The 18834-nt window shown below is 48.1% G+C and overlaps 1 protein-coding gene across 9 annotated transcripts in view; it reads left to right on the plus strand.

Annotated features, from left to right (window-relative positions):
• SRC (SRC proto-oncogene, non-receptor tyrosine kinase) overlaps positions 1 to 18834 on the plus strand; it is a 520693-nt gene that overhangs the window by 471579 nt on the left and 30280 nt on the right. For all 9 annotated transcript variants that reach the window (XM_069652377.1, XM_069652381.1, XM_069652378.1 and 6 more), the window contains 2 exons: positions 648 to 724; positions 1588 to 1741. In XM_069652377.1, coding sequence (XP_069508478.1) covers positions 648 to 724; positions 1588 to 1741 — 231 coding nt within the window. The remainder of the gene's footprint in view (positions 1 to 647; positions 725 to 1587; positions 1742 to 18834) is intronic.

Genomic DNA, 18834 nt, shown 5'->3' on the forward strand with positions numbered 1-18834 from the left:
ATGCAGAACCTGTAGTCTGTGCCCACAGTGTGTCCTTTGTTTTTACTACATAAATATGTGGTACATCGAAGAATTAATCTACTTCTGTTTACAAGGGTTTAATGGCTATTGGAAAGTGTTTTACTCAATTATACATTCGATTTGGTGTTAGTATATTTATATGCCTTTAGCACACAAGCTTGAACGATGGCGATAAGTGGGAAGTGGGGGGAGGGATACTAAAAAAAATAGTGGACCATGCAGAACGTCTAAATGGCTGAGACCTGGTGGCTGAGAGACAGAGTGTGCTCTTGATATAGGACATTTGTGTGCAGGTAAGGGAGAGTCCGCCCGTGTCAACAGAAATGTCGCTGGAGTAGGACTGTATAATCCACTATGTCGCAAGGCCATACGATCCTCTGCATATCTGCGACAGACACTGCTTCCATCCCATTCACTCCAGGGTTGGTGGTTCAATTGCCGTAGATAGGGAGAGGCTTCTGGGCTAAGAGTGGTTAGATTCACTTGCTACTGAAGAGGGATTGCTTGTGTTAGCTGGTTTTGGATCGCTCATTCCCAGGGGCCATCTCTGACTGAGGTTCTACATATTCCTGGCCCAAGATTGAACCTGAGCTGGGTTTCATTGCCATGTTTGTGTTTTCTGACAGGCAGCCTGCTGGATTTTCTGAAGGGAGATATGGGCAAGTACCTGCGTCTACCTCAGCTTGTCGACATGTCTGCACAGGTGAGTTTAGCTAACCTTGGCTTTCAAAATAGTCAACCTTTATTTCACATCTGTCAAAAACTGTACCTGCTTTCCCCGTCCACTTCACTTCACTTAACTTCACTTCTCACCTCAGCCTGAGGTCTGGTCATGCTTCGCAGGGAGGCATAATGCCTACACATCCCGGACAAGCCAAGCTCCCTGATACCATTACAATGGCGATTTGGCACCGTATAAAAACGTAATAACTTAGCCCTCCCATTACTGATTGGTGGCTTCTGATTGGATAAAACTCGTAATCCGGGTGAATGGGAAGACGGTGGCTAAATGTCCAACCCCAAGCCAGTTGTGTCTGGTCTGGCCCAAAAGCTCGACAGGGGGGATTTTTTAAGGCCTTAGTGACTTGTCCTGAAATAAAGTTCTAGACTTGGGGGCAAAAGGAGGGAGTTCAATGGGGAAGAGCACTGATGGCGATATCTTTGCCCCCGCCTCAAGTGTTTGAATGTAACTGAGCAGAGGGAGAACTTGCTTTGTGAGGTCGGAATTAAGCTTCTGGTTGGGAGATGACGTAGCATCAGCTTCACGAGTTCCCCACTGTGATTCGCAAGATTTTGAGACACACAAGACAACAATGGGTAAAGACTTGTGGTCTTAGGATTTATAAAGAATTAATAACATTCGACAGTGTCTGTTATAAGGCACTCTGACAATGAAAAGTGTGGCAATGGTGTAAAATCTGACCTCATTTTTGGACAAGAGACTCCTCTCCCTGTAACATAAGAAATCAATGACATGTGGGTAAGAATCTCGGGCAGTGTGTGTAATTTAGACATGAGACTGCCTGCCCTGGTCAGAACCTGATTGTGATAGTGTTTGTTTTCCAGATCGCGTCTGGTATGGCGTACGTAGAGCGAATGAACTATGTTCACCGTGACCTCCGTGCAGCCAACATCCTTGTGGGTGAAAATCTGGTCTGTAAAGTGGCTGACTTTGGCTTAGCTCGTCTGATAGAGGACAATGAATATACTGCAAGGCAAGGTAGGTTGAATGCTCCTGTGACAGTGTACATTTCAGTAGGGTGGTTTGATGGGCAGAAAATGTGGAACTATCCTGTTGGTGAGCGTGGACAGAGGTTTTCTGTGAGAAATATCAATTGAATGTAATTTTAAATTGCTTTTTTGTTAGAATAAATGTGAATCGTTTTAAAATTGAATTACTCAAGGATAAGGGGGCCTGCAACCTTTGGCTCTATGGATGTTTGGACTAAAAGCCCTAGCCAGCACAATAAGCGGGATCATGGAGGTCATAGTCCAAAATATCTGCAGCTTGTTGCAGATCCACCGCTTAGACCTTCCAGTTTAAGAATCAAGACAACCAATCTACGCCTGGATTCCCAGGTAGAAAGGTGGTCAGGGTAGCACATAACACACAATAAGAAAACATCCCTCAGTATAATTATGAAAATATACTTTTTTTTATATTGCCATGACACAAATAGTATATAGTATGTTACAGATAAGTAGTCGTACAGGAAAAGGTTTTTAGGGGTAGTGACATGCCAGAAGTCACTAAATATTAGCGCTTAGTTGGGCTATATTCCGACGGTAAATCTGCAGGAATACTTCCCAGCGGAATTACCGTTACCGCCACTTGGTCTGGCGATATCACCGCCAGATCACAAGTGGCACTGTAAGCCCCCATTTGTTTTGAGTCCATACGACTCAATTGGGCATTTACGGTGGAATGACCATTCCGCCGATAATGGGTGGAAAGTCAGCAGATGTACCTCCAGCTCCCAACTCGTAATTAACCCCCCTAGCTCCCAACTCGTAATTACCCCCCACCCTCCAGACTTTAAGTTACAATAGTCATGGTCTTTTGTTTAGATTTAAAATGGAGAAAAACTCCAATGTTAACCAAGTCGATGAACCAAACAATAAGCCTTCAGTTCTAGGTAAAAGGAACTGCCAAACTTAATATAGTCCGAACAAGTCAATGTTATGCTGTCATAGGGCCTAAAGCTGTCCTATGGGCCAAACGTTAACCCATGTGACAAATTGCAGTGGCAAGTTTCTAGTTATGGAGTAAAGGAGCTGTTAATGTTGCAGCCCAGTGAAGAAGGTGCAAAGTATGCAGATTGCGATCCTCTGCCAAGCGGGGCAGCAGATGGACCCTTTATGCTGTTACTGGACCTAGCAGAGAGGGACCTGGGTTGAGAGCTTGGTGCAGCTGCCTCTGTTGAGCAGATTGCAACCATGTTAATGAAGGTGTTGCAGGAAGAGCCCCAGCCGTCCAGACGAAGGGACAATTTTGTTGGAGCAGTCCTACGTCTCCGCTGAAATCTATGGCTTGTGTTGAATGCAAGCAGGAGTCCCAGGCACTAGGTAAGCCTATTTAATGACTACTAGCACCAATTCCAATTATATGGTCATATAGTCCTGTCAGAAGCACAAAGACGTAGTATAACAACATTTTATAAAGTTCTGAATGAAAGCCAGGGAAAACTGTAACATGGAATCAGTCTTTGTGGAAATGACTGTGTGCGACAGCCATTTTTCCCAAATGTATTTTCTATCTTGCACTGTATATGTCTGTATATTCGCCCAAGTCAGTATATTCTGTCAAGTGCTTGCATGTTCCCAACATTGCCTGATCACTATATTTTGTACCTTTTAATAATCCCTATAGTTGCTTGTTTCTGACACACTGGACATGCCGTGGGGACTCAAATGTTTTACCTGTCCCAGTTTAGGGAACCAGCTTACAGCCAGTAACCGAGGAACTGCATTCTTCCCAAAGGCTTGGCCAACACTCCTTGTCGGAAAACCTATTCAGCCCCCCCTTGAGCCAGAAACCCACTCCATTGTAATCTGCCACCAAGGGCTGAATCTGTACACCCTGTAATCACCCTGCTCTCTGCAAGTCATCAAGCTGGCTCCTGACCTCTTGCACCCTTTCTGGGAACCTCCTCCATTCCTCAGTCCAGCAATTAATCTGTCCTTGATTCTATAATTTCAACTCCCCGGACCTGGAAATCACACAGAATACCTGGAAATGTGTTCTGTCCAGCCCTGCAGCCATCTTCCCTAGAAACCAAACACAACTGTCCTGGCAACAACCAAACCAACCAGCAGCCTGATCTCTCCTTCCCTAGAGTTCAAAACATATCCCTGGCAATCACATGTTGTGTTCCTGGGTGGGATCGAAGGCCTCATAAGACCTGTGGAGAGAGAACGGGTCTCTTCTTTTCTTGGTTGCTGGCAGGGGTGTGCTGACTGGGGAGGGGCAGCAGAACTCAGGAGGCCCCTTCCACAGGTATCCTTGTCCCTTGACCTCCTTCCCCGCCTTGCCTCCTCAACCTGCTCTATATTTCCACCAGTAGGGCTCCTTGCTGGTCTGCTGCCCCATCTCTCCCTTTCACTCTCCCTCACCTTTAACTCCCTGTCCAACCCTCCCCTTTCTCCCTTGGTGTCCCCGCCCACCCCACCTGCATTCAAGGGTACTCCACAGGCCCCTGGTTCCATGCCAGTGGGTGTACCTAGCTAGTCCAGTGTGTCTAATGTATCCTGCTGGCAATTAGTTTACTCCTCTTTCTGTAATAAATCTGTTCCTGGTTTCTACAAAGACTTTGGTTGATTCATTGTGTTCCCACATTTCAGTGCAGCCTGCCGGTTCTTGCCAGAGGGGGGAACCCCGTCCATTTGCGTGCACAACACCCCCCGGCTTGGTTTGTTGACTCTCTGGTCCATAAACGGTGGCTCCGACTGGGGTCTCACACACAGCCTCCTCCATTTTGGCCTGCTTCCACAACTCGGTTATGGGTTCCCAGGGGTTCTTGAACCCTGATTACCTGATCGAGACCCAGGGTATAGGGTTTCCCCTCTTCTACCTTTCAGTGGTCTGTTGCAGGTTTTAAGGGGTTCCTGAGCCCTGGGTCAGCTCCCCTTCACTTTGATTCTCTTGACTGGAACGTTGTTTCCTCAATGAGCCAATGGTAAAATAGCAGTTCCACCACAGGGCCTAGTTGAAGACCAGACCCTCCTCCTGCATTCTCATGCCTAAGGTCGATGGTAAAATCCCAGTCGTTCCCCACCTAGGTTCCCAACATCTCCTTTTCTCTGAACCTTCCTACACCTCCACTGATCTCATCCTTGAAAATCAAGCTGCAAGCTCTTTCATGTTACTTTCCTTCTCCTGCCTGTAGGACTTCCTTTATGCTAACCAGGCCTGCTTGTGCATACCTGATCCATCTATTGGGACTCTGTGCTTCAACCTCCTCATTAAGTCTCCTTTCCTCACAATATACTCCCTCCTCCTTGCTATCAACCTGACCTTTTTCCCACCAACCTCCTTCTTTTGTTTTCCAACATCTTTCTCATTCCCCAAAACCCCTCCTTTTTTACCACCTCCGGTCACTTCCTTTCCCCCCCTCTCATGGTCAACCTGCTTTCTAATGTCTCTTAACCAGCACTCGTAATGCTCTTCAACTTGCTCAAACTGCCTGCCACACATTTCCTTCACCAAGCCCTCTCACCAACTGAGCACATAGACTTTATAGGGCTTTATTCAGTGGAGTAACGTTGCTCAAAATGTTGGGGGGTGGGGCATAACATCTAAAGGAAAGGGGTCCCTGCCAAATGAGGTGGACAAAATGTGTGTGCGCCATGAAAATGTGGGGTGGACAAATACCCTTGTCCCCCCCCCCCCTCCTAAAATTAAGCACATGGCTTTGGCCCTGCATTTCAGTATATCTTTAGTGAAGGGGGACCTGGATGCGGATTGGCTCTTGGGCAGCTCCCTTTGTCTCCCACAGCGTAGCGCTCCCTTCCAATCTCTATGGTGAAAGGGGAAATGGATGTTACTTTAGGCAGCTGGTGTAGGGGTTTGCAGATGGACCCCGCACCTGAGCATGAGTGCAGGTCGTGTGCAAGGGATGAACGATTTACTTGTATAGTTTTCAGTCCTGCTTCAAGTCCCTTTCTTTACCTCCGATTTCTTTTTTGGGGGGGTTATTAAGCACTCGCACAAGGGGATCGGAGTATGCAGGCACTGCCAGTTCTGCGTTTCTGCCATTCCTCAATTCACTTTTAGACAGGTTTGTTTGTGATGGCAAAGTTACTGTCCCCTTCTGCACGGCTGCAGCTATTGGAGGGTGACCAGGAGATCCTCTTCTTACAAACCCTGGTCCCATCATCCTCTAGGTTCGGGTGGTACCTGGCCACCCCTTTACAACGACCCACAATCAGGCGGGTGACTCGGAGGGCCAAACCCGTACAGTAACTCTGCTATGCTCATTGAGTCAAGGGAAGGATGCACTGGGATAGTTTCATGAGGAATTTGCTGTTGGCTTGCAATAGGAGAGCCTTACCCTTGCTTATTTTTGAATTCCTTATGCTTCTGGACAAATCACCATGTTTGGGCAAGATATGGTTGCTGATGGCACTATTCTTAAACCGTTTTGGGGAATGGATGCACATCTTATCGAACACACTACAAGAAACCAAAAAAAAAACACAAATTCAAAGGGATTGTGTCCTCCGACGTATTCCTTATCTTTGATAATACGTTTCCAGCTTTCTGGCCTCGGAAATTTTTTCTGTAGAGGGCGCTGCACGTCGACGTCCGCCGAGTTGATGTCCCTCGACGGCCACTGTATCGGCGCCGACGTCACCATGCCCATAAATAGCCACGCGCTGCGTCCGTTGCTCAGTTCCGTTTTTCCGCGCTTCGTGGGGCCTCGGAACATCGTTGTTCAGTCAGGATAACTCTATATCTACTCGAATAATAACCTACTTGTTCTCTATGGCATCTTCATCGGAACCGACGACGCCGCGATCCGGCTTCAAGAAATGTCGAGACTGCGGTAAAAAAATGTCTTTAACGGATCCACACAGGATCTGCTTGTGGTGCTTGGGATCCGAGCACTATTGTTCGGAGTGTGGGGACTGCATGTCCATGACGGTGAAAGCCTTGAAGGAGCGCAAGGGGAAGCTCGAGACCTCTTGACAGTCAAAACCTCCTCGAAGGTTTCTTCGGCTGAGTCGAGGCATTCGTCTCCTCGCCATCAAACATTCCCATCCTAGATCTCGAAGTAGCTTCCACCATTCGTCGAGATCAAGACACTCAAAAAAAGAGACGTCGAAGATCCCCTTCCTCGTCTGTGTCCCCAGAAAGGGTCTCCTGTCCCACAAAACGCAGCTCTCAAGCTGAGTGGGAGGAATTCAGAAAGAAAATGTTAAGCGTCTTCGAGAACGTGGCCTCCACCCCCTCGAAGACAGCTGAGGGTGAAACCCCGGTTGAAAAACCCACAAAATCAAAACGCCGCGAGTTGCAGCACCGGGTGAAACATTCTACCCGAGAGCGCCACGAGCCATCGAGTAAGAAGGCACCATCTTCGCCGTCGTCGAAGATTCCTTCGACGCATGGATCGCCGCCATCGACTCCGTTGTCGAAGGGTTCCTCGACGCATCGGTCGGTCGATCGACTCGACACCATCGTCGACGCCGACATTGACGCCGATTAAAGAGAAGACCAAGGCTACTCCACAGCCAACGGTGATTCCAAGGGCCTCCGGTACGACGCCGAGACCGTCGTCGATGTCCTCGAGTAAGAACCCGATCCTCTCGAGTTTTTCGAGACCCCTTCCAGTTTTTTCGACGCCGTTCTCTGCGCCTTCGAAGCCTGTCACATCGGCGTCGACGACCGACGTTTTCTCGCCCAATAATGACGAGTTTGGCTCCTTCTGCCTTAGAGATGGGTTTTACACCATTTCAGAGGTCAGAGTACCCTGGACTATCTTCAATTTATGAAGAGTGGGAAGATTCTGACCAGGAAACATTTGGGTTACAGAGGACCACACTGCCTATTTCAGAGGATTTCACCTCTGAGGAAAGAAGGCTGAAGGACCTACAAGAGTCACCATGAGGCAAGTGGGCTGGACACTTCCACAGAAGTGGAATTTGTTAAGCCAGACCCAGGGGAACATGCCGAACACCCTATAGAACCCTTATGGCAAGAATTATTGAATTTATGGGTTGGTCTGCGCCTTCCCCTGTTTTTCAACAGGATGACCTAACAGACATATTAAACAAAGGTCCACAGGAGGACCCTGTGGTCCCCTTCCATGCAGCCTTACAAAGGAAAATTACATCTAATTGGGAAAAGATTGTCAGCCAAGTATAGGGTAGCGGCTGCTGACTCTGAATACTTATCAAAACAACCGACTCCAGAGAGCCTGGTGGTTCAAGCGGCAACTTCATCTAGCAGTAGGACCGCTTACCCTACTGTCCCACAGGATAGAGATGACAAAAGGTACGATTCTATGGCGAAGAAAGTCTTCTCTGCTTGTATTATGGCATTGAAGTCCATCAACGCCACCTGTACGCTCGCCAGGTTCAGTCACACACTATGGGAGTGTGCTTCATCAGCAGCTGACTGCATACCCGAAGGAGAGGAAAAGGAAGCCTTCCTTAACATTATTAAAGATGGCAAAGATGCCATGTGCGAATCACTTCAAACTGGCATTGATTCCGCTGACCGTATCAGCAGGGCCATGGCGGCAAGTACAACAATCCGCAGGCATGCGTGGTTGCGAAAGTCTGGCTTTGCTCCAGATGTACAGACCAGACTTTTGAATATGCCCTTTGACGGGTCTTCACTATTTGGAAAAAAGGCTGATAACAGTCTGGAAAAGTTAGACTTCTAAAGCAGCAGCAAAATCTTTAGGAGCTGCTATCCGCCAAACTCCTTTTCGCCCCTCAGGAACCTCTGGGAGAGTAAAGTCCTTTCGCTATTATTCCGCATTCGGGAAAGGCAGAGGACAGCCGGCTCAAAGAGGCCAAAAGAGATCCACCCGAGGTGGACGGGTCAAAAGTATTAAGGCCGCAGCAGCAGCAGGTGCCTCTTTACCCTCGGCATCTGCATCAGCCGCCCCCAAACCACTCTGAGGTCTTTCCACACAATACACCTGTAGGGGGCAGGTTAACTCACCATCTGACGGAATGGAAGGCTATAATGTCCAATGCTTGGGCATTGGAGACAGTTGCCCAGGGTTACTGCCTACCCTTTCTACACATCCCTCAGAGTCATCCACCGGGGAACAGCTCTCCTAAAAGTTCCAGATCCGCTCCTCTTGCAGTAAATTATAGACCTGCTGGAGAAAGGTGCCATAGAACCGGTACCTGTAGCGGACAGGAACAAGGGTTGGTACTCGACCCTCCCCCCCCTACTTTCTCATACCAAAGAAGGACGGAGGACTGAGACCCATCCTGGATTTACGAGAATTGAACAAGTTCCTCAGGAAGGACAAGTTCAAGATGGTAACTCTCTCTCAGATCCTTCAGGCCCTCCAGCTCCAGGACTGGCTGGTATCTCTGGACCTTCAGGATGCTTATTTCCATGTGCCAATCCATCTAAAACACAGGAAATACCTGAGGTTCGCAATTGGCGACTCTCATTATCATTTTCGAGTTCTGCCATTTGGGCTGACCTCCGCCCTGAGGGTCTTCACCAAGCTGATTTCGGTAGTGGCGGCGAGTCTAAGGAGGGAAGGGATCCACGTCTACCCCTACCTGGACGATTGGCTGATCAGGGCTGTATCTTCGGAACAGGCCCAGGCCCAGCTAGATTATGTCTGCCACTTCCTTCACAAACTGGGATTCTCCCTCAATTTAAAGAAGTCACAGATGATACCATCACAGAGACTCCAGTTCATTGGAGCAGTCCTGGACACTTCCCTGGGAAAAGCCTCGCCACCAGAGGTGAGGGCTCAAGATATTCTACAGATGGTCACCAAGTTTCAAAATGCCCAACGTCTCCCAGCCTTCGACTTTTTGAGATTGCTAGGCCTCATGGCATCCTGCATCTTCCTTGTGCCAGAGGCTCGCCTGAGAATGAGATCTCTTCAGTGGGCACTGAGAAGTCAGTGGTCGCAATTCTCAGGGAGAATGACAGATCTACTCTGGATTCCGGACAAGGTAGCCCGCGACCTTCAATGGTGGGCCTATCCAGAGAACATCTTGAAAGGAGAACTGTTTTGGCAACCATGGCCGGAGATAACAGTAGTCACAGACGCCTCACTCACGGGGTGGGGAGCCTATGCCAACGACTTGACATCAGCGGTCGTTGGTCTCCATCGGAGTCCAGACTACACATCAACCTATTGGAGCTGAGAGCGATCAGACTAGCGCTGAAAGCTTTCCTGCCATCAGTACGGGGGAGAAATGTCCTGATAATGACGGACAACACGGTGGCCATGCACTACCTCAACAAAAGAGGAGGCGTAGGATCACTGCCACTGTGCAGAGAGGCGATGCAGCTCTGATTTTGGGCAATCCAAGAAGGAATCTCTCTATCGGCAGTCCACCTAGCCGGAGAGAAGAACTTGACAGCGGACGCTCTGAGCAGGCAGAGCAGTCTCCCACGAGTGGGAGCTAGCTTAGGAAGTCCTTCAAGAGATCTTTGCCCTTTGGGGAACCCCTCAGGTGGATCTGTTCGCCACAAGCACCAACAGGAAGTGCGATCTGTTCTGTTCCCCCGAGAGGAGCTCTAGGAGACGCGTTAGTAGTGGACAGGGAGTTTCCACTCCTTTACACGTTCCCACCAGTCCCTGTTATTCTTCAAATGATCAGGAGGTTGAGAAGATTCCGGAAAACCATGATCCTAATTGCCCCGGATTGGGCCAGGAGAACGCGGTACCCGGACCTTCTAGATATGTCCATCTGCCCTTTAATCCGTCTTCCACTCAAAGATAATCTTCTCTCGCATAAGGGAGGTCAGGTTCTCCATCCAGACACCAGAACCCTCAACCTTCACATTTGGCTTCTGAAAGGGTGAGGTACAAGGATTGGGATCTCCCTGATGACGTCATGGAGGGGTTGCTTTCGGCCAGAAGGCCAGCAACAAAGTCTTTATACCGCTGCCGTTGGAACAAATTTTGCAGCTGGTGAAGGGAAGAGAATATCGACCCTTTTTCATGTGGTACACCAACAGTGTTATCGATCTACTCTACTTGGCAAACTCAGGCCTTCAAGTGGGCACTGTAAAAGGCTATCTCGCAGCGCTTTCAATCTTCAAGCGCACTGCGGAGGAACCATCGTATTTCAAACTACCTCTAGTGATACAATTTCTCAAAGGATTAACTAATGTTTATCCTCCAAAACCATTCCAGGTTCCCTTATGGGACATAAATTTAGTCTTAAACTTCCTAATGGGCACTCCATTCGAACCACTTCCCTCTTGTTCGCTGAGATTTCTCACGCTTAAAACTGTCCTATTGGTAGCAAGAACATCTGCTAGGAGGGTGAGCGAGCTACAAGCTCTCTCCTGTAAACCTCCACATACAATTTTCCACAAGGACAAAGTTGTCCTACAGGTGAAGCCTAATTTCCTCCCAAAGGTGGTTTCTGAATTTCATATTACTCGGAAAATTACCTTACCTTCGTTCTACCCTCCTCCCCATCCGGGGAAAGAGGAGGAAAGGCTACATAGGCTGGACCCAAGGCGAGCTCTCAGCTTTTACATCAGCAGAATGGCTAGGATCAGGCAAGCAGACCAACTGTTTGTAGGATACTCGGGTCACAAGTTGGGACTACCCGTAACAAAACAAACCATCTCCAGGTGGATTATTTTGGCCATTCTGGAATGTTACAAACTGGCAGGGAAAGAGCCACCCCAAAATCTCAGGGCTCATTCAACCAGGGGTATCGCAGACTCTTCGGCTCGCCAAAGAGGGGTACCGCGGTCTGAGACATGTGCGGCTGCCACATGGTCGTCCGCACATACATTCACAAAATTTTACAATCTGGATTCCTCCACTACTCAAGAGACCAGATTTGGCAAGGGTGTATTACATTCGGTCCATCCCTAAAGGGATACATAACATTCTCACTCCCACCTCCAATTACATGCCACTGCTATGGGAGTCTATCAAAGATAAGGAATACGTCGGAGGACACAATCCCTTCGAAGAACAAGTTACTTCTTACCTTGTAACGTTCTTTCGCCGGGATGTTCCTCCGACGTATTCCTTATCGCCCCTCCCATCCATCCCCGCAGTGATACTTCCCTTGTGGTTGCAGTTTACGCTCCTTCAAGGTCAATAACCAATTCAGGCATGACCTTTCTTATGCTACAAAACAGAACTGAGCAACGGTCGCAGCGTGTGGCTATTTATGGGCATGGTGACGTCGGCGCCGATACGGTGGCCGTCGAGGGACAGCGACTCGGCGGACGTCAACGCGCAGCGCCCTCTACAGAAAAAAATTCCTAGGCCAGCAAGCTGGAAACGTATATACGTCGGAGGAACATCCCGTCGAAAGAACGTTACAAGGTAAGAAGTAACTTGTTGTTCTCCTTAATCGTTTACTAAAAGTTTTGCATGGAATTCTATATTTAGTTTCTTTTTCTTATTAAAACCCTATGTCCAAATAAAACCCCTATGTGATGCGCTAATCCTAGTAAAGTAATACGTCAGTGCCTTTTAATCAGTCACAAAGTCAATTAGAAATGCAGAGTTTTAGTTAAAACATTGCCGAATGCAAACGTGAAGGTAAAATCTTGTGGTACTTAAACCACATTATTATCACTAATTCCGACATATACATAACTGGGCCTAAAAACAGATAAACATTTGAATGACAAGGTCCATCAAGAATAAACGGTAAACATGTCTGAGAGAAAACAATGAATTAATAGTCAATAACATAGAATCCCACTGATGTGTGCACATACAGATATGTTGAAAATCACTGCTTGGTAGTACATACCCTAACCAGGATAGTGTATTATTTACAAAAACAATATGTACACACAAATATATTTAATGACCATCTAATCAAACAAACTGCACCATTCCAACATTTGGCTGCCACTCAATCATGAGTGGTAAGCACATACCAACTCCTTGGGCTTCTTCCTAAGTAAAACACAGATGATGTGGATTTTAGGCATGAATAGGACACACTTGTTTCCAGGGTAAACACAGCCTCATTGTAGAGTCTGACGGGACTTCTAAATCCATTAGAGGTATGTGGGCAACATGCCTTTGATCCCTCATCACGAAATGGCTGCAACATCGTGTGGACTTCTAAAGCATTCCAAACGTCTGCTACCAGCCAGTGATCAAGTAGCGCGCAGGTTGCCCCACTCTGGAAAGCACGTTTCAGAGTACCTTTGGGTAACCTTTACTTGGGGGGAGCCACAGATGCACACACGGATCTATGTCAGCATTAAGACCCCAGAAGGAGGATTTGCTGAGAAAGAGTTGATCAACCATCGCAGTTTGACTTGCATCTCGATAGTCTCGGTCATCTGCCCAAACACCATGTTAGCTACACACTTTAAAATTGCAACTAAATTGAGCAATATTTAACTACTGAACACTGCATATTTAGATACCCCCTTTGACTGCTAGTAAACAGACTCTTAAACACAGGTTAAACTCCCCCCCCCCCGCACCCTCTGAAAAACCTTTTGTAGCTGGGTGCACTGCATCACTAATGCTGATCCTCTTTTTGTCTTTCTCTGATCATTTAAACACCCTGATGAGGTCTGAATGAGACTGAGCCTCAGGCTCACAATGAACTTGCTCCACAATCTAAATGTGTTTAACGACCTCTGGGCTCTCAATTAGATGATGGCCTTGTGGATGATGGCATTCTGGATTCTTAGCAGTCTGGCTTTCATCCACAACGTGAAATGGAATGCACCTTGGAAAGCGTCGTTATTTTACTTTAGAAGTGCCTGAGACATGCTCTGCTTTCTGTACCATTGACCACAGCGTCTTGTTGTCTATACTTAAAGTGCAAAACTACGAAGCAATGTCGGTAAACGAGACGCACTTGTTGCACTGCCCCTTAGTAGCCATCCCTGCCAGTTCACCGCCACTAATGAGGACACATGGTCTCCAGGCCCATTCTCCTTCCTCGCCATCAGACTTCCCAACTACTATCGTAGCTGTGCTTTTTCTTGCTCCCCTAGTGGTCGACCATTCCTATGCTCCTGCAGACTCTTTTGCACCACAAATTCCAAAGGAGAGCATGCCCTTGACCTGTTCCTATCTTTCACCTCTCTTCAACCATTTGCTTTATTCAAGGCAGCCATTTTCTATACCCGTTTGAGGAAACCTAATGCTAATCCAAACATTGAAGCTAAACATTCCTCTCTCCTTCCTCGTTACTTCTAAATTTACAGATGTGTAACCTTCAACCGGATTAGCAATTTAGTAAATTAACATGATTTATTGTTTCTGTTGGAAGGTGTAGATGAGCGATCCGATTATCCCCAGGGGCACATGCTCAATACACTACAGATGGCGACTTTAATGCCAAACTAGGTGCCTCGCTTCTTGATTAAGGCCTGCTTGAAGAAGAGCTGGGCACTCAAAGGGATTATTACTAAAAAAGGAACAAACATTGGTAAACTCAACAGTTTGGGCTTTTGTGTAGGCTTTGGGTAGGCATTTGTCAAGGACAGCCATAATGGTACCAACAGCTGGCATTAAGATGGTAACAGCTGGAAAATGGTGGGAGTACCTGGGAATAGGATAGCAGTGCCTGGCAAGTGCTTATATAGTACCTACACGCAAGACAAAACTGTTGGCTTTGCCAGTTCTCGTTTAGGACTTCAGTTCAAGGACGCACATACATCTTCTAAATCAAGCGGTGGTGTGTAGCAGTGTCTCTGGTGGCTGCACGGTGCTGCAGGAGGCTCTATTCACATGCTTTGCCTTTATGGAGGCAGGACTACACCAAACTAAAACACACTGGCAGCACGCTCGTTGTGTAGCAGGGTCTGGTGTCTCCAGGTGGTAAGGACGTTGGGACGGTGGCATGCTGAAAAAAATCAGTGACAGTAAAAATGTAATCTTTATTTGTGGCTTAGGTGCAAGTAGTAATAAGGGGTGCACAGCTACACTGTCCTCCTCGCCCGCCTCTCCTCGCCAACCATCCTTCCTCCACATTCCTCATTCCACATTCCTCATTCCACTTTCTCGAATCTATCCCGTCATCACGTTGCCTCTGGGCTAGTGTGATAGATTTTCCAGTTGAACATAGGCTTGAGAGCGATCATGATCACTTATCACACATGAATTGGGGGAGTCAGGGTTTTCTATCCAAGTGCACCTATAGTATACATGTGGAAGAGTCATTGGACCTTAGGGAGAGCAAGGGAAAGAATATTCTATTTCGCATGGCCATGTTAACCAGGGCTCAGTTAGGATCCTTGCATTGATTCTGCCAGAATTGGAACACATTTTGTCAACAGCAGCCTATGTAGCTATCATGTCTGTATATGAATATCTTGTCCAAGTAGTAGGGGGGTGAATGCTCTAGGGTTGTAGCCCTCGCGGCAGGGAGAGCAACCTAAGCATTTGTTCGTTAACACCTGTATGCAGGCGTAAGCGGAATTACTAAACGTCCCAAAGCTCTGCTGTTGCAGAGGAGTGCACAATAGCTAGAAAGCAGTACAGAAAATACTTGGGCGAGAGAGTGTTCATTCGGGACATCTGGGAATCCCTACACGAGACTGCCTTAGGGGGAGAGAGGAAGCTCGAAATGATTCTAGTCCATAATAGTGAAAAGGGGTCATGGGTTCTGAGCACCTAGAAAAGGGTGAGCATGCAACATTATGGTTAAACCATTTTGCACATATTTATCAGGCTAGGCCACTGTATGCGATGAAAGACAAACGCACAGGGTCCGACCTTCTGTTATTACAGGAGATGTATGCACTCTCATACTCAGAAGTAGAGACCAATAATTGCAATGAAGCGTGGGAAAGCCCCTGGTCAGAATCGTATCACATCCTCTGGACCTTGCAAAACGAGTAGTGACAATATAGAGCAGTCTTATTGCAAGTTTGTTATGTTATTTTGCATTTGTATAGCGCCTGATGATCACTGGTATGATCTCAAGGCGCTGGTAGGTTGAACGCCCTCGGGAACCGCAGTTCAAGTCAGTTGAGAGAGAGGGAGACATAAAGTGCGTGGGCGCACTGGGTATGTGTGCAGCTGGTGTGGTTGTTAAATGATAGATGATTTTTAGCACTTTGTGTGGTGCTGGGCGGGATCAGTTGAATGTGTTCAGTCTGTATGGTGGACATCCAGAATGAGTTCTGGCTGCGTTAGGCCTGAGGAGACACCTAAGCTAGCCGGTGCGGGCTAGATGGGTGTGATTTATTAGGATGATGGGAAGTTCGATGAGTCATGTTAGTATGAGAACAGCTTTACCGAATGTGTCATAGTACTGCTGTGTTCTAGTTGAATGGTGGTTCATAGGAGAGAGTAAGCGTAGTAGTGTGATATTGTGGTAATCAGTAAAGTGTATGCGACCAGGCACACTCGATGTTGTGAATACCTTCTAGATTCAACTCTAATACTGTGACGCTATTAGGGCATATTCATGTGTTTATTGCTTTGGGTAAAGTTACTGAAATATGGAGAAGGGCTGAGAATATATATATATATATATATATATATATATCTATCTGAGGCTTGTGGAATCTGCTTAGATCACATGCTATGCATAGGCTGACATCTAGTGGAAGCTGCGGAGTATTCGTTTTTCGAAAATGGGCATCGACAGAGGGCGTGCCAGTAATACTATCCCTAGTGTGACATCCACTGTACCCATGATCCCTCACGCGTCTAGGACCCTCAGATTGTTTTTTTCCGCCATACTGGTCGGAAGCATTCCGCGGAGTTCCCTGGCCTTAGCCATACTTTTGCTAAAATATTGTTATTTCCCCATTTCTCCACCCCAACGTAGAGTCACCGCATCCACACTCGATGCCGGCCCGGAGAAAGAATCGACCGGTGAGAGCTGCACGACGGATTTGGGCCTTGGAAGGCCTCTGGCCTCGCCAGGCCTCTTGCCTCGCCCTGCAAGTAGGGAGAGTGGGGGGTGGACATACGCTACACTCTTTTGGTATATAGGTACATTCTTATATATTCCTACACTTAATAGCCTGCTGCCACAAGGTGCGTATGGAGGGTACCCCTTTCCAATTTTGCCCCAAGTGCAACCGCAAGTACGCTTGGGTTGACGGGCATGCCACGTGCAATCCCTGCTTACCGAGGGACCACCCCGAGGCTTACTGCAGAGCGTATAGTAGGTTCAAACCGAAAACACTCAAGGACCGTGCGATCAAGCGTTGGGCCCACCACGCCAGGCGTCAAGAGGCCATGGCAGCGGAGGACGCCTTCAGTGATGGCAGCGACGCCGTGCTTTCAGACGGCTAGGGCAACGTGGCGTCAAGAGCCAAGCGCAAGTCCCCGACCCCGGAAGGTCGTCCGGCAGGGCGGCTATGGGGAAGACCCCCGGCGACCCAAGCGCTACCCACAGCACTTCCACAAAACACATGAAGTCCAACCGAGACTCGACGCGCATGTCGAGTACTCGGAAAGAGGCACATAGAGAACGGTCCGAATCGGTGTCTTCTGGGCGTTCTCAATCTAGATCGCCGCATGACTCCAGGCAACCATCCACTGTTGCCAGAAGTGCCTCGCTCCCCAAAGTAACGGAGGTTCGATCGTCAGAAGACTAAACCGACCTCTATCCCCAGTCCGCACTCCAGGAGTCTACGTCAACGGGCCACGCAACGGCTGCTCCCGAGTCCCAACCTCCACTATCCAGAGATGGGGACACTACCCCGAACCTCGGCGCCAGGCGTCGAAAGGCATCCGGAGGGGTGAAAAAAACAGGGTAAACACTCTTCCACACATGGGGAAGGGGAAAAACAGAGGACGCAGTCTCAGCCTCCTTCCACACCTCAAAAACATTCTACCCCACATAAACAGATGGACAAGTCTGTCTTCTGTTATCCCAAAGACCCCTGTTCAAACCAGTAGGTCTATTCTAGATAAGACGGGGAAAGGCCTTCAAGAAAGAATCATTCCCAGTTCAAGAGAATGGTCTACTAATGACAGACAGTCATATCAAGGATGTCATCATTGGCAGATTTCTACGCCAAAAACCCTGAACACTTTCTCTTTTACCCCCGACGGGTCAACTCCCTCAGTCTCTAAGGATCCTATACCCCCCAAGTAAGAAGTCCCGGGTTGAAGCTCCTACTTCAGACCCCTTCAGTATACATCCCTAGTCTCAATATCTGGGAGATCCATCCCTTTATGAGGATCCAGATTTGGGCATGTTGGAAGAACAAACTGGGACGGGCTACTATGGGGATGCCGAGGACCAAGAGGAGGAGGCGGAGGACAACCCAGAAACCTACAGGCTAGATTCCCCGGTAGATAAAGAGGCCCTGGTTACCGACTCCCCTGTCGATAACCAGCCTCTCTTGAATGAAGTGCTGTCCAGAGCGGCAGAACACTTCCACATTGACACCCAGGGTGCTCAGGTAGAGAGGGACTTTGCCGAGCAGTTAGTGGTAGAAAGGAGACCTGTTGCCCAGGCCATCCCTATCCTTAAGTCAATACAAAGGAGGATAGACCCTTCCCTTGTTAATCCGTATCTCACTAGGGTGGTAAACTCCAGAGTTGAGAAGCCTTTCAGGGCAGCCCAAACAGACCCACTGTACATAAGAGGGCATCTGAAACCGGACTCCTTGGTAGTTACAAACACCCGTAAGAGGGCGGGCACACCCTTGTCATCGTCGGAAGCTCCTCCCGACAAGGAGAGCAAGAAGATTTATGGCTTGGGCAGGAAAGTAGCTTCCACTTCCGCCTACCAGGCAAGGATTGCCAACTCCACCACCCTGCTGGCGAGTTACAACTGCCACCAGTGGGAAGAAGTCGCGGCACTCATAGATTCCGCCGAAGAACCCTTAAAAAGCCAATTTGCACGAGTTTCGGTGGAAGGAAGAGCCGTGTCCGGTTGCATATTAAAAGCAACCTTTGATGCCACGGATAACGCCGGCAGATTGATAGCAGAAGGTACTGTTATCAAAAGGCATGCTTGGTTGCGACAGTCTGGGTTCAAAGCCGAAACCCAGGCTTCATTGATAGACAAACCGGTGGAGACGGATCTATTGTTTGGAAAGGCGGTTAAGGACGCGCTGAAAAATGCCAAGGACGAGTATGAGACACTCAAATTCCAAGGCCAGCTAACCAATAAACCCCCAAACCAGAGAGGGAATGGCAATTTTCGTCGCCCACACGGACAAAATTCCCA

Source organism: Ambystoma mexicanum, chromosome 3p, assembly GCF_040938575.1.
Source record: "Ambystoma mexicanum isolate Mex_15411 chromosome 3p, UKY_AmexF1_1, whole genome shotgun sequence".
Lineage (NCBI taxonomy): Eukaryota > Metazoa > Chordata > Amphibia > Caudata > Ambystomatidae > Ambystoma > Ambystoma mexicanum.